This window comes from Seriola lalandi, unplaced genomic scaffold, assembly GCF_002814215.2.
Source record: "Seriola lalandi dorsalis isolate HSWRI2012SDOR001 ecotype SW California unplaced genomic scaffold, Sedor1 jcf7180002054556, whole genome shotgun sequence".
Lineage (NCBI taxonomy): Eukaryota > Metazoa > Chordata > Actinopteri > Carangiformes > Carangidae > Seriola > Seriola lalandi.
Genome location: NW_019525109.1, coordinates 631,816 through 644,782, shown reverse-complemented (window position 1 = coordinate 644,782; position 12,967 = coordinate 631,816). Strand labels below are relative to the sequence as shown.

The 12,967-nt window shown below is 40.7% G+C and overlaps 1 protein-coding gene across 3 annotated transcripts in view; it reads left to right on the top strand.

The window, feature by feature from the left end:
• The window catches only part of kcnq5a (potassium voltage-gated channel, KQT-like subfamily, member 5a), a 96,522-nt gene that overhangs the window by 76,126 nt on the left and 7,429 nt on the right, over positions 1-12,967 (top strand). The window contains exons 10-15 of one of the 3 annotated variants that reach the window (XM_023415740.2): positions 2,379-2,432; positions 4,758-4,999; positions 6,218-6,326; positions 9,703-9,834; positions 10,216-10,332; positions 11,962-12,075. In XM_023415740.2, coding sequence (XP_023271508.1) covers positions 2,379-2,432; positions 4,758-4,999; positions 6,218-6,326; positions 9,703-9,834; positions 10,216-10,332; positions 11,962-12,075 — 768 coding nt within the window. The remainder of the gene's footprint in view (positions 1-2,378; positions 2,433-4,757; positions 5,000-6,217; positions 6,327-9,702; positions 9,835-10,215; positions 10,333-11,961; positions 12,076-12,967) is intronic. The other 2 variants (XM_087176471.1, XM_023415743.2) reach the window with 2 other exon arrangements.

The following is a 12,967-nucleotide window of genomic DNA, read 5'->3' as shown; positions in this document are numbered from 1 at the left end:
AATAATAGCTGATAGTGGAGCAATAACAAGGCTGATGTGTTGTGATAAAAGGAAACCAGAGGCGTCAGGTCAACATTTGTTTACCATTTGAGTAACACTAGAAAGAAGGGCAGCTAATACATTCACTCAAGTGCTCTGCTGAAGTGCAGTCATCGATTTGGATCCTGTTGGACTGAGACAGGCAGAGAGCAATAGACACAGTGATGGAGACAGTAAGTGTTTTTACGTCACACAAAGGTAGTCGAAGCTATACAGCAAATAAATTACTCCACGAACTACTTTCAAATGAGCCCGTGTCTGCTGCCTTTCGCAGATTTCTTCTCTCTTTTTTTTATTCTATGTTCCTACCTCACTTTTCCAACTTTTTCTTACGTCTCCATCTCTGATTTTGTGTCTCATCCTCCTTTCACTGCTGTGTCTCTCTCTACACTTGACTCTCAGGCAGAGGAAGGGTTGATGGGCTTCTTTGTCTTTTCGGTCGGCATGAGTGTGTGTGTGCGTGTGAGTGTGTGTGTGTGTGTGTGTGTGTGTGAGTGTGTGTGTGTGTGTGTGTGTGTGTGTGTGTGCGTATGCATGCACACACGCCTTCAAAGACAGGAGTCTGTACCATGTCTGTACCATGACGCACTTTTTCCATTGGGATGGTATTTATATAACTCATCAAACACAAGTCTAGGAGAGACAGAGCGAAGTTGAAAAGGGGGAGAGGAGAGAGAGGGGAGGGGAGATAGGGGATTTCAGAGAGGGGAGGAAGACAGAGAGAGATTTGTGAGTTTAATTATGCTAGTATAGTTTTTACAGTGCAGCGCTTCTTTGGCAACATTTGGGGGCCTTATGTTGAGCCAGCAGCTTCGTAGGCATTTAAACTCAAGACAGTCACACACACAGATATATATATATTTATATATATTTATATAAAGAAGTTTGTTCTCTCAGTCAGAAAACACAAGCAAATGTGCTTCTCATCCTTAAACAAAACAGGTTTTAATTATGCTTTGCTGCTTCCACAACAATATTTCTGCCCCAGAAATCCTTCTGTTTAAAGGGCTGCGTTTAATTAGGCTTTCCCTTCTTAGAAACTTTTGTTGCAGCAAGTCCAATTTACACTTGTGAAATCATAATTACACGCACTTTTATGATGCCGTTCCTTTTCTGTATGTTCCCCTCCACCAAGACAGCACAGAACACTCTGTGTTATTAGTGGTTTTACAGACTGTCGGCTGCTCGGTGGTGGTAGGTGCCGTGGTAAAGGGCTGGTGGTTTCCGTTTAAGCAGATTTGTAAACACCAGCAGTAGTAAACATTAGGCGCACCACAAAGTGCCACAGCGGACATCATGCTTAGTGTAAGTGTGCTGGATATTGGCAGTGAGAAGCAACATGAAATAAAAGATAATGGGGGTTTAACCTGGAGTTTATGTGTGTAGGCAGGTGTATCTGGGTGTGTATGTGTGTTTACACCTCTCTGTGCTGAAGTTTAATTCAATCCTGCTGAGGAAACCTCTGATTAGTCATGATCAACATGAGCAAAACTTAACAAGGATTCCTATTTTTCTTTTAAAGTGTGACTCTGTCTATTTTCAGCCTGGACACTGTTTCTCATCATTTAAGGACGTGCTGAAACCTGTAGTTTACTTCTCCTGCTTCCTTAAGGGAAAATCAAACAAAGATTATTCCAAATTATCCTGCACAATTATGTGTGTTTGTGTTTTTGAGAGTGCTGTTTAGTCCACAACAATCCTCAAATAACAGCATTCACACTAAGCTAAGCAAACTAGACTAAACTGGCAAACACTCCAGAGGTCATTTAAACCACACCAAACTGAACGCGAATACAGCCAGATTTTCATTTTTCCTGACCACACTACTTTAACTTTTTTGTTGACCGCTACTTTAAACAACACTGCAGGCAAACACAGACGGACACAGTTAGGAAATTTTATTCACCACATGTCACAGAACAATCAGTGTGTTGAAAAGACATGATTTAGGTGCTTTTTCGGGGGTTGATTCACAGCTTTCCTGCATGATTGAAGAGCCAAATCCAAGCAAGCAAATATGAGTAGTTTCACACTGAGGACAGTTTGGTCAGAGCTGTTGGGAAAGAGAGTCCCGGCTGTGCACACGCAGAGTGATGCTTTTAAACGCGCTTGTTTTTGAGGGAAAACTGAGTTCAGGTGGGTTTACCCTCCACTGCGTCCCTGTTCACCCGTTCTTCGCTGAAAGATGTCACCTGCCCTTTCTCTGTGTATTTATTGTACATCAACACTGACATCAGAGAATTACTCTTCTCCTTCCTCTGCTGAACTCCTCTTTTAATCTCCTTCCTCCTCTATCTCTCCATTCTCTCCTCCATCCGTCTCTCCCTCCTTCGCTCTAGTAAGGGTCTAAGTAATGGGAGGCTCTTCAGAAGGTATACTCGGAAATATAGGAGGTACCTACAGTACTACCCAGCATCCTCTCTGCCCTGCCCTTGGCCCAATAACCTATAAGAATGACTAACTAATAGCATGGAGGAGAATAAAGAAACCGAACTTTTCCTTCTTACCTCCCTCCCCAACCCTTTTTATCCCACCAAGGACTTTATCTGAGACGACCGCTGCTGCCTGCTGCCTGTCGAACGCGAACAAGACTTTACCATGTTACAAATTAAAGGGGAATTCCACCAAAACCAAAACCTTACACTGTAAAACGAGACATAGGAGACGATTAAAAAAAGTACTTCTTTAAGATAATGTACAGAACATTAGACATTAGAGTCAATGTTCTACTTTCTCAGTAAGACAGTACAGTAAGTTAAAACTCAGAGTGATACAAGGTCTAAATTCCCCTTTATTTTATATTTCTTAATCCATATTTGCCTCTCAGCCCAGCTAAAATGTCCCTATCCTCTCTAGAAACTGTTCCTAGTCCAGCCACATGAGTATCTTTTTGTTTCGCTCTCATTTTTCGTGAACAGCCATCGATTCATAGCTTCATGGCACCAGAAGTTGGTTCTCTTTGAGGATGTTGTTAGAAGCTATAGTCCCATCACTTGTAAAAATAAAACCGTTCCATGACAAATAATTAAAAAGGGATGTGAATAAAATGTCCCATTCATGAGGCTGGACCCAGTTTACCTTAAATTACCCCCAACAACACATGCTATATTTCTGCATATTTCAGCACATACATGTGCAGCTTTTCCTCATTTTACTGCATGCTCCCTGCATTACTGCTGCACTCCTCCTGTCAGCCATTTTTTGCCATCAGAGGTGGAAAGATTGATAATAGATAATTATTGGTGTTGCTAGAAGATCGATTCAGCTCCCTCCACTGTGTTTTAGAAAGAATTTGTGGCTGTTAGTGGAAACTGTACAAGATATAATATAACAGATTCAGAACAGAAAATGGCTAGAACATACTGTTCAATAATATTTAGCTCTGCTTTGAAAATTGGTCTTCCCAAACTTCCCAAGGTCTGTAAAAGTTTTAGAATATACAAGGAAAAACCACTGCTGTTTAAGGGTTTAAAGCTGAAATTCGGGTGATACAAATGTCTGGAAAAGGTGTTAAATTGTGGCATGGAAAACGTGTTGGAAGCCTGCATCTCTCTCTCTCTCTCATTGGTCTGCTGCATTGCATGCTGGTCTATTTGCCTCAGAAACAAACGGTTTACTGCAGTGGTTCTCGCTGATTGAGAACGTTCTGCATCCCCTGGAATGTTCCCAAAGATCTAGAAATTTATTTTCCATTTTTATAAACAAAGATCGATTAAAATAAGATTAGACTATTAAAACTGTGTGGTTTTAATAGTAATATAATAGTATTGACAGTAAGGTACACGGACTGATCTTAAAGTTACTTCACACAGCATTTTAACCATCAGTATATAATACCATGGTGTAAGTACAGTGAACATTTGAGACCAAAACAGAGGTTGTTTTGCTAAATTTAAACCACATTTCTGTTAAATCCTGTTGCTCCTGTTGATTGATATGTGAGTAATTTGCCATCACAATCTCAGAGAGATTTATCTCTTTTTACACAGGAGGAATGTTGGAAGGAACATTTTCCAAACAGAAAAAAAAAAAAAAAAAAATGTAATGATGGAAAACACCATTTTGAGGCTGTCAGAAGCTTCTCTCAATAACGTCTCATTTGTTTGAGGTTGGCTCAAAATGAATGTGAGGATGATATATTAATGTAACCACGCTTCACAAATCGCCTTTAAAAATCTCATTAGCTCTGTATTAAAATGTGAATACATGAATAGGTTAGCGGCTGATCGGGTGGGGATTGCAGCACTTGAGGATCCAACACGGAGGGTTTGTTTTGGTGGCTTGGCGGACAGTCTGGCTTTGTTCTGGTGCTTTGGGCATGTCAGTTGGATGGATGATGTTTGGTCTGAAGGAAAAGACAGAACGCTGCCCTGTGTCTGCACTCTGAACTCTTCTCACTGTCTGAGGGGAAATTGGTGTTGACAACATACCTTTTTTCTCTCTCTTCTTGTGTCTCTCTATCAACCCCAACCTCTGTCACACACTTTCTCTGTCAACTCCATCTTTCACTCACTTTTCCCCAATTCCCCTCACTTTCTCCCTCTCTGTCTCCCCGTCCCTCTATCCCTGGATCATCACTGTTGACCCCCCCCATCCCTAAATCTGACTCTTTGCCTCTTTGAATGTTTTTCTCTCCTCTATCCTTTCTGTCCTCTTCTTCTTCTCTCTCTCTCTCTCGACCTTTCCCTCTCTTTTTTTTCTCCCCTCCCTCCCTGCAGTCAGAAGTTGAGTTTTAAGGAGCGGGTCCGCATGGCGAGTCCTCGTGGTCAGAGCATGAAGAGCAGACAGACATCCATCAACGACCGCCAACGCTGTTCCCCTGGCAACGAGGTGGTGGGCGGCGCCGAGCTGATGGGTGGGAGCCCGGCTAAAGTGCAGAAGAGCTGGAGTTTCAACGATCGGACCCGTTTCAGGCCGTCTCTGAGGCTGAAGAGCCAGACTCGCACTGCGGCCCCAGATGGTGAGCGGGACTCTGTGTGTACTGTAGGTCCGTCTAACCTTAAAGGGCAGCCAAGACAACGTATGACAAATGACCTATTTTATATTTTATACAGTGTATGTAAAGTAACTTGATTTAATCTCTGAAACCTGCTGTGCAGCCAGGCTTTGTTCAAATCCACAGATATTCACTGGTATTACTTTATATCACAGGTCTGTAATTGCCTTCTAAATTCCTGTAATAATGTTTCCCAGGAAGAACCATGTAATTTGGTGCTAATCATTGGTAAAACAGCGATGGTGTTGAGTTGGTTTGCTTCCAATTCAATTAACAAGCTTCTAGTCACCGCACTGCAGGTCATCTCAACATGCAAAAAAATAATTCTCTGGAAGTCGAGAACGGCATGAAACGCAGCACAACTAACTGGAATAACTGAAATAACACAATTTTGTCTCTATGTTTAAGTAATTAAATTACCGAATTATATCCTAGTGGAGATCACAAAGTTTCCAAATGTACAACATGTCAATATGTCAGGCTGAATTTGGGAAAATATTGATGATGAAAACAATAAAAAGATAATAAGATGATGCAAAAGCCAATTAGAATATTTCCATTTGATGCAATGTTTTATATTTTGTCTTTTCTCTCCACGTTCTGAACATCATGCATTTATTTTTCATCAGGTGGGTGTATTTTGGAAATCTCTTAACAGGCTTGAATGACTTTCATGAAGCCCTTATGTACTTTAAATCACAATTCCACCATTCGTACTCTACAGAAACAGATGAAATTGCTGACTGTTTTAATGGCACCTCTGTTTCTCCCCCTAATTCCTCGGTATCATTAATTTCAACACATTTTATAACCTCAAATCATTATTCACCCTCTTTCCATTTTCTCCTTGCTTTTCTCTAACTCTTTCTCCTTTTCTGTGTCTGTCTCTCCGTCTGTGTCTCCCACTCTCATAATTGTTGGCAGCATTAAGGATATACTGTATATATCCTTTTCTCTCGCCTCGCATAGCTGAGTTGGCGAAACGCAGACCATTCCTAAAGATCCCATCCAAGCGAGGCATAAATTTTCACCTCTTAAAAGCCAAAATAGTATCAGTTTGAAACATTCTTGGAGACTCCTGTCAAGAGCCGCTATGCAGAAAGTGTTTTATGAATTTTAAGACTGGAAACGATTTTGCACGGCGCTACATTTATTGATGAAATGGCGGTCTGTCTCTCTCAGTGGACACAGGCATGACTACGGAGGATTCCTTTGATGAAAGGGGCTGCCATTGCGATGTTACAGTGGAGGATCTATCGGCTCCCCTCAAGGCTGTCATCAGAGCGGTCAGGTGAGCTGCTACTGCTGTTAGACTTTATATTTCAGGTCTTTTAGCCGATGCTTCCAACCAAAGCATCTTTAAATCACCACAGTCCTAGAAACGTTAAAAGAACTCCAAGGGGGAGTCGCTCTTTAAACTTTTAACCAACAGCAATATCGTCTTCTGCAGTTACATTAGGACTTTTATTCTGTCAACCACATCCACTCAAGTCGGATTTTCCACAGCTACTGTTTCCATTTGTTTCCTCCTTCTTTACAAAAAATAGTTTATTTAGAAAAAATATTAAAACAGGAGGAAACAGCTACCAGAGTATTTTCTTGTCTGAGAGCAGCGACTTCCTGGAGTCTCCGCTGGTTGCCTGGCAACCTCATGGTGATGACAAGACTCCAGAAAGATATTACACCAGGCTAAGAAACAGTCTGGCCCTGACCTGTTTCCTCCACCTGGAATCTGACGATCTATTGATTATCTATGTGTGTTTGACGGTTTATTGGACTCAGTGGTATTACCGATCGATAGGATGGTAATGCCATTGAAGCCCTTCTGCTTCTCAGACTGACGGTGTTATTTATTTCCATTTACTTTGTGGCTTCTTGGAACTGATAAAGGGCATCCTATTGATCAATCACATAATTTAAACTCTTCCCTCAGGACTTTTTTTTCTCTCACCTGTGTCCATAGATTCTGAAACCACGGTGACAGCTCACTGAACTCAGGGGTCAACTGATGATGTCACTAGTTGATGACATTATAAGTAGTGCAATTGTTTCCTGAAGTTGAGCCCTTGTTGAAGTCAGGTCAAGTTTCCTATTGATTGATTGATTGGCCGTCTGTCTTTCTTTATGATCTATATCTATTGATCAAAATTAGATAATTGATTCAGTGTGTGGGTTTTAGATCACTATATAAACTCAACCGCTCTGTGAAAATGGCACCAACTAACACAAGGATACACTGCTACAGTATAAGGAGCCAATAAGCTGCTATATGTATTTTGGTTTCATACACACAAACGAGTAAAAAAATCAGGTGAGGTAATAGTACTAGTACTGGTACTGGTAATCCCAATATATGTCTGTTGAAGAAGGTTATAAACATAATCCATAATGTAACACAAACAACACAGACCCCTGTCCTTCTTCCCCCCAACTCTACATGTAACTCTGGACGAGACAAACATACATGCCACCACGAGTGCTGGGGCTCACATGATGTTTGGTTTCCTCAAGCGATACTTTTTTAAAAATGTATTTCTCTATTTTTCTTCTCTTTTTCCTCCATCTCTCTGTCTTTATCTATATGACCTGCTGCTGGGTTGGAGGGGTTTTTCAGAGATGGGTACAACAGAGTTTTTTGTTTTGTTTGTGTGTGCGTGTGCGTGTGCGTGTGCGTGTGCGTGTGTGTGTGTGTGTGTGTGTGAATGAATGAATGAATGACTATTGGTGTGTGTATGCGTTTCAGCAGAAACCTTCTGTCTTACACCGGCACCCTGTGAGCGACTGTTTTTCCAACTGAGGCCGACTGTTCTTTTGAATCCACTGCTGCTTCTCACCCTCTTCATATTCTTCATTGTCAAAATGTCCATTTTCAGCTCTCAGTAAAGCAGGATTTCCCTTACAGGTTGTTTAGAAAAATTAAGCTCTGGTTCAAATATTTGCTATCATTTTCTAAAGAGACACATATCTGATGTTTTGTGAATTCTTCTCCTTATCGCGGTGAAAAGGCCTTTTTTCAACCAATGAAGCTGTTTGTGGTTTTCAGCTTTGAAGGCAGGGTGACAGTGAGTCATAACTGTAGCTACATACCTGACGCCTCTGACATGTTTTCCTCATGAATGTGGTTTGAAACTGTAATACAAGATGAAAGTCCAAGCCAGGGTCGTTGGGATTTGCAGTTCGTTGCCTACTAATCCTCCGCCGTCAGTTTCTGAGTCTGTCTGTAAACAAATATTTTTGTATCTCACCAATCATCTAAAATGTTTCCTCCTGTATTACTCACTCCAGCCACACTTTTTTAATCTCTCTCTCTTCATTTTTTCCCTCCTTCTACAGTTAAATCATTCATCATACATGTATATCACCCAAGCATGAGTTTGGGCATGTTTACTCAACATAGGCTGTTAAAGAGATTAATATAAGGAGTATGTATTTACATTTTTTTTGACAATATTATCAAAACACATACAGATGCTGTCCATATGGACCACAAAATCTTTTCTATAAATAAATTTTCTCATCTGCACAATTAGAGCAAGCAACTTACATGTGCACATCTGTTACTAAGATGTACATTTTTTCACACACTGAGCCTTTATGAATTCATATTTCTAATTATCTTCAATAATGTTATTTGCTGTAATTCATCAGTATTCATCAGTCATCCTGTGATAACTTTCTCGACCCCCCCTTAGTGTACAGGTGGGGGTACCATCTGACCCCCACCTGTACACTATGGGTGTCAGGTGGGTATAAGACAGTGTGTGTCACATCCAACTTTCTCCAAATCAGATTTGTATTTTTTTTTTTACCATTGTAACAGAGAGTGTACAAGTTATGTAACAATGTCCAGTGGAGTCTTTTTTGAATCCACTCGACACAAATCAAATCGCTTTTTGTTTGGTTTTTTTGCAATGTCCCCATTTGCAGGTTTGAAAAATTCATCATGTAGAGCGCACACACACACTCACACACACACACACACACACACACACACACACACACACACACACACACAAACACATGCGCACACACAGCACCTCTACCAGCCAACTCCGGCCACCCTGCCCACCCAGCAGGCCTCCTCATGGGTAGCCGAAGTCCAGGGCTTTCCCAGGGTGTCAGGTTGAGCATTGGACACCCCCTCCCCTGTCAGGACTGTTATTACAGAGGGTCAACTGTCACCATTGTTTCCATTTAGATAGTGAGAAAAACAGGCAACTGGAGACAAGCAGAAGCCATTTGGGAATCTAAATGAATCAAGAGCATAGATCCCCTTACCTGTATCAATATTATTCACTCAGCAGTGGGTCTGCTCATCAAATACAGGCAGATAGAGGATTACACTTCAAAGTCATTCATTTTAGTTGTTGTGGATTTGACAAGAGGACCAGGGAGCTTTGGTTTCCTATTAGATACTCCTTGAGGTATTTGAGATTTTGATAATATTTTTTAATTACACAGCGTAAGAAAAATTTGAAATTTAGCAAGGATCATTCTGTGGATTTCTCATAGATTCTGCTGCCATCTAGTGGTTAGTGGTAGTAGTTACACCCTTTTCCAAGTACGTCATTCCTTAGGTCTCTTGGTGTTACAATATTCTGAACTGTGTGTGTGTGTCTGTGTGTGTGTGTGTGTGTGTCTGTGTGTCTGTGTGTGTGTCTGTCTAGGATCATGAAGTTCCACGTGGCAAAGAAGAAGTTTAAGGAGACGTTGCGTCCATACGATGTGAAGGACGTCATAGAGCAGTACTCTGCAGGACATTTGGACATGCTCTGTCGCATCAAGAGCCTTCAGACCAGGTCAGGACACACTGGAAACACACACACACACACACACACACACACACACACACACACACTTACGTACTCCACACACACTCAATGCAAGTCTCAAAGAGCCGGTTTGTCTTCCTGCATTAAAAATCATTATTCTCTACATATTTAGGCCTTGTTCACTGGGTTTTGAGTTCGCCTTTCTTCCCGCTGTCTGATATGTTTCCGTAAATGTTGCTGCAGCTCCTGCTAGTTCTATAGAGGTTATAGATCAATTCATAGATAATCCTTTTAAATAAAAATTTTCCACTTTCCACCTTCATCTCACCTCCAACTACTGTATGTCTTTCTTACCAAGAGTGTGTGTATGTACAGTATGTGTACATGTGTGTCCCCTCTCTCTCCCAGACTAGACACTGTAGTGGGTCCCCCGCCAAGGCCTCTCAGCAGTCGCGTCAAGACCTTTTCCTCTCCCTCCCTGCATTTATATTACAGCCAGGCCCGGAGGAAACAGTCTGCACCGGGGTTAGACCTGCCCTGTCACCTGCCCGCCGACTGCTCCCCTACTAACGTCACAAAACTGTCGTACTTGGGTCAAACAGCGTGTATTCACCTATCTTTGGATATATCAACAAAAAAAAAAGCTTGTAGCTGCTTGTAAATAATACATTTGCACAGAGGATGATTTATAGATTAACCATGATGAAATGTTAAACATGAACTCAACATTGTGCCGACAATCAAGCTGCTGTGTAAACTTTTTCACACGTGCTTTTCAGGCGTCAAACGTACGCTTTCATATGCCTTCCCATTTCCTTCAGTCTGCATGTATTCCCAGAAAGATGGGGTTTACTGAAAGTGAGACTGTATAATTTTGCCAAAAAGGCCTCCACCTACAAGTGCTATTTGACCCAAGTCTGGCTGTGGTTTAATTCTTCAAAACATGCTTCAACTCTATTGCAGAGGTCGTTGGGCAGCTCAAACATTGGATTATGAACTTGGTTTTACAAAGTTCATGATACAGATGTGACATGATGGGTAGAAAGTATCCGGCTGTGTTGGTCTGGGACCCACTTGTCAATACTTGTAATTCATGTTTTTCATTTCACTTTTCCAACAAGGGAAATGCTCCTTTAATTAAGCCTTTTGCGGTTTTCTTATTTGGGTATTAGGGTAAGAAAAGTACTGTACAGTGTTTAAAATGTGTGATAATCCTGATTTGAGCCACTTGAAGACCTCGTGTAGAGTTTGATGTGTAAGTGGCTACAGACATAACAAGAGCTACTCATTGCTATTTTTTATTATAGCTGCATTTTGTCATCTTTTAAAAGCCCCAGTTGAGAAATTTAATGATTTGACTTGTTTATTCAAATAAATTTTTTGTCATCTTTTGTAACTCATGATAGAAAAACAATATTTTTCTTTACTTCAGGCTGTGTCACATATAGAAGCTTTATTTTTGGCATTTCATTTGACAATGAAAAAAAATTACTGGCAAAACTAGACGGCAGGGGGCGCTACAATGCAGTGATGGACTGAGACTTTTATATTCACAGGCCTTTATTTTTGTAAGAGGAAGTCTGTTTTTATGTCTTGGCATAGACTGATATGGTGTTTCGTAATGAACTGCAGTTCTGTAGATGATGTTTTTCACAGTAGTAACATAGTGCTTGTTTTCTGTATCTGTGTATATGTATGGAGTGTGTGTGTTGGCTGTAGATACACACAGACCACCGGAGTGCTGCGGTGTACTTCTACTGTATCTCTAGACTTTGTCTTTACACAGGAAGTTTTTCACAGTTTTGATCTGTGGATGATAGAACAGCAGATGTAGACCTAATGTCATGACAAGAAAAGTGCAAAAATTGAAGCATGTTTTCATCAAATGATGTCAATCCAATTAAAACTATTGATGATTACTACTAATCACTGGCCATTAATGACAATCTAAAAATATGACTATCAATATTGATCTTCAAAAACCAACATTCAGCCCACTTTTTCATCTCTTCCTTCCTCTCTGTGTATATCTATATGCCAGTGTTATTTATTGTCAGTGAGTGGGTGACTGATTTGTTCATTTGTCCATCTGTACTTCAAACCTCAATGTGTGAAAGATAGATGTATCTGACTGAGTATTTCTCCTGTCTTCAGACAGGCCAGTGCAGCGGGCTCTGGTCCCGGCCTGAGTAGCCGACCCAGGAACATGTCCTCTCCTGCCCTGCATTATTATTACAGCAACAACAGGAAGAAGCTCCCTGGCTCGGGGTTACTGTCATTTCACTTCATTTGAGTTTTGCCAACAGTATAATCACATTAGTTCCCTCTGTGGTGACCATTAGTTTCCTTGCAGTCCTGTGAATGGTTTGACTGACTGTGAAATGTAACAATGTAACCTAGCAACTCATTAGGATTAACTTTCCTACAGTACCAGATGGGTGGAGTTTGCACAAGATCATGCAGTGAGTCCTAGAAGAGTTAAGACAATCACGCAAAATAGATACTGAAAGTGAACGGCTTATTAAAGTGAAAATCACATTACTACAGTTTATATAAAATTGCATTATTCCAATGTGTTAAACTCCACCCACTTGGTAAGGTTTTAATCAACCCTGTCTGACACATAAAAGCATTTTTTATTTAATGCAAATGTATAATAACGTGTATACACGCAGACAAACACACCGTCGCTACATTAGGTCTCATGCAGGGGAGGGATTATTGTGTGGGAGTGTTGACTTATGTGTTCAATTATGGCTGTGTAATTAATTCATGTAGTTTGAAGCAGAGAGAACAGAGTAATCAGTATGGTATATTTGCATGCTGAGGTGTACAATCATTAACTTGTACAATCATTAACTTTACTAATTCAATATTATTATAATGCCAAAGAACAAGGAGGATGATCTGATCAATGCTCTGACATTAAAAAGGCCGGCTGCAGGTTCACTGGTAATTTGAATGGAGCACTGCATTTTTCCTTTCACTTGATTTTCAAATGGAAAATGTTTTTGTTTCCTTCTTTCTTTTTTTTTTTTTTTTTTTTTAAACTTGCTGAAATGAGACTGGGACTGTCACATACAGTTCATCAACATATGCGTGTTATTTCAGGGGATTATCGTGTATGTGCTGCGAACATTTTCTGAAAACCTGGTCTGAT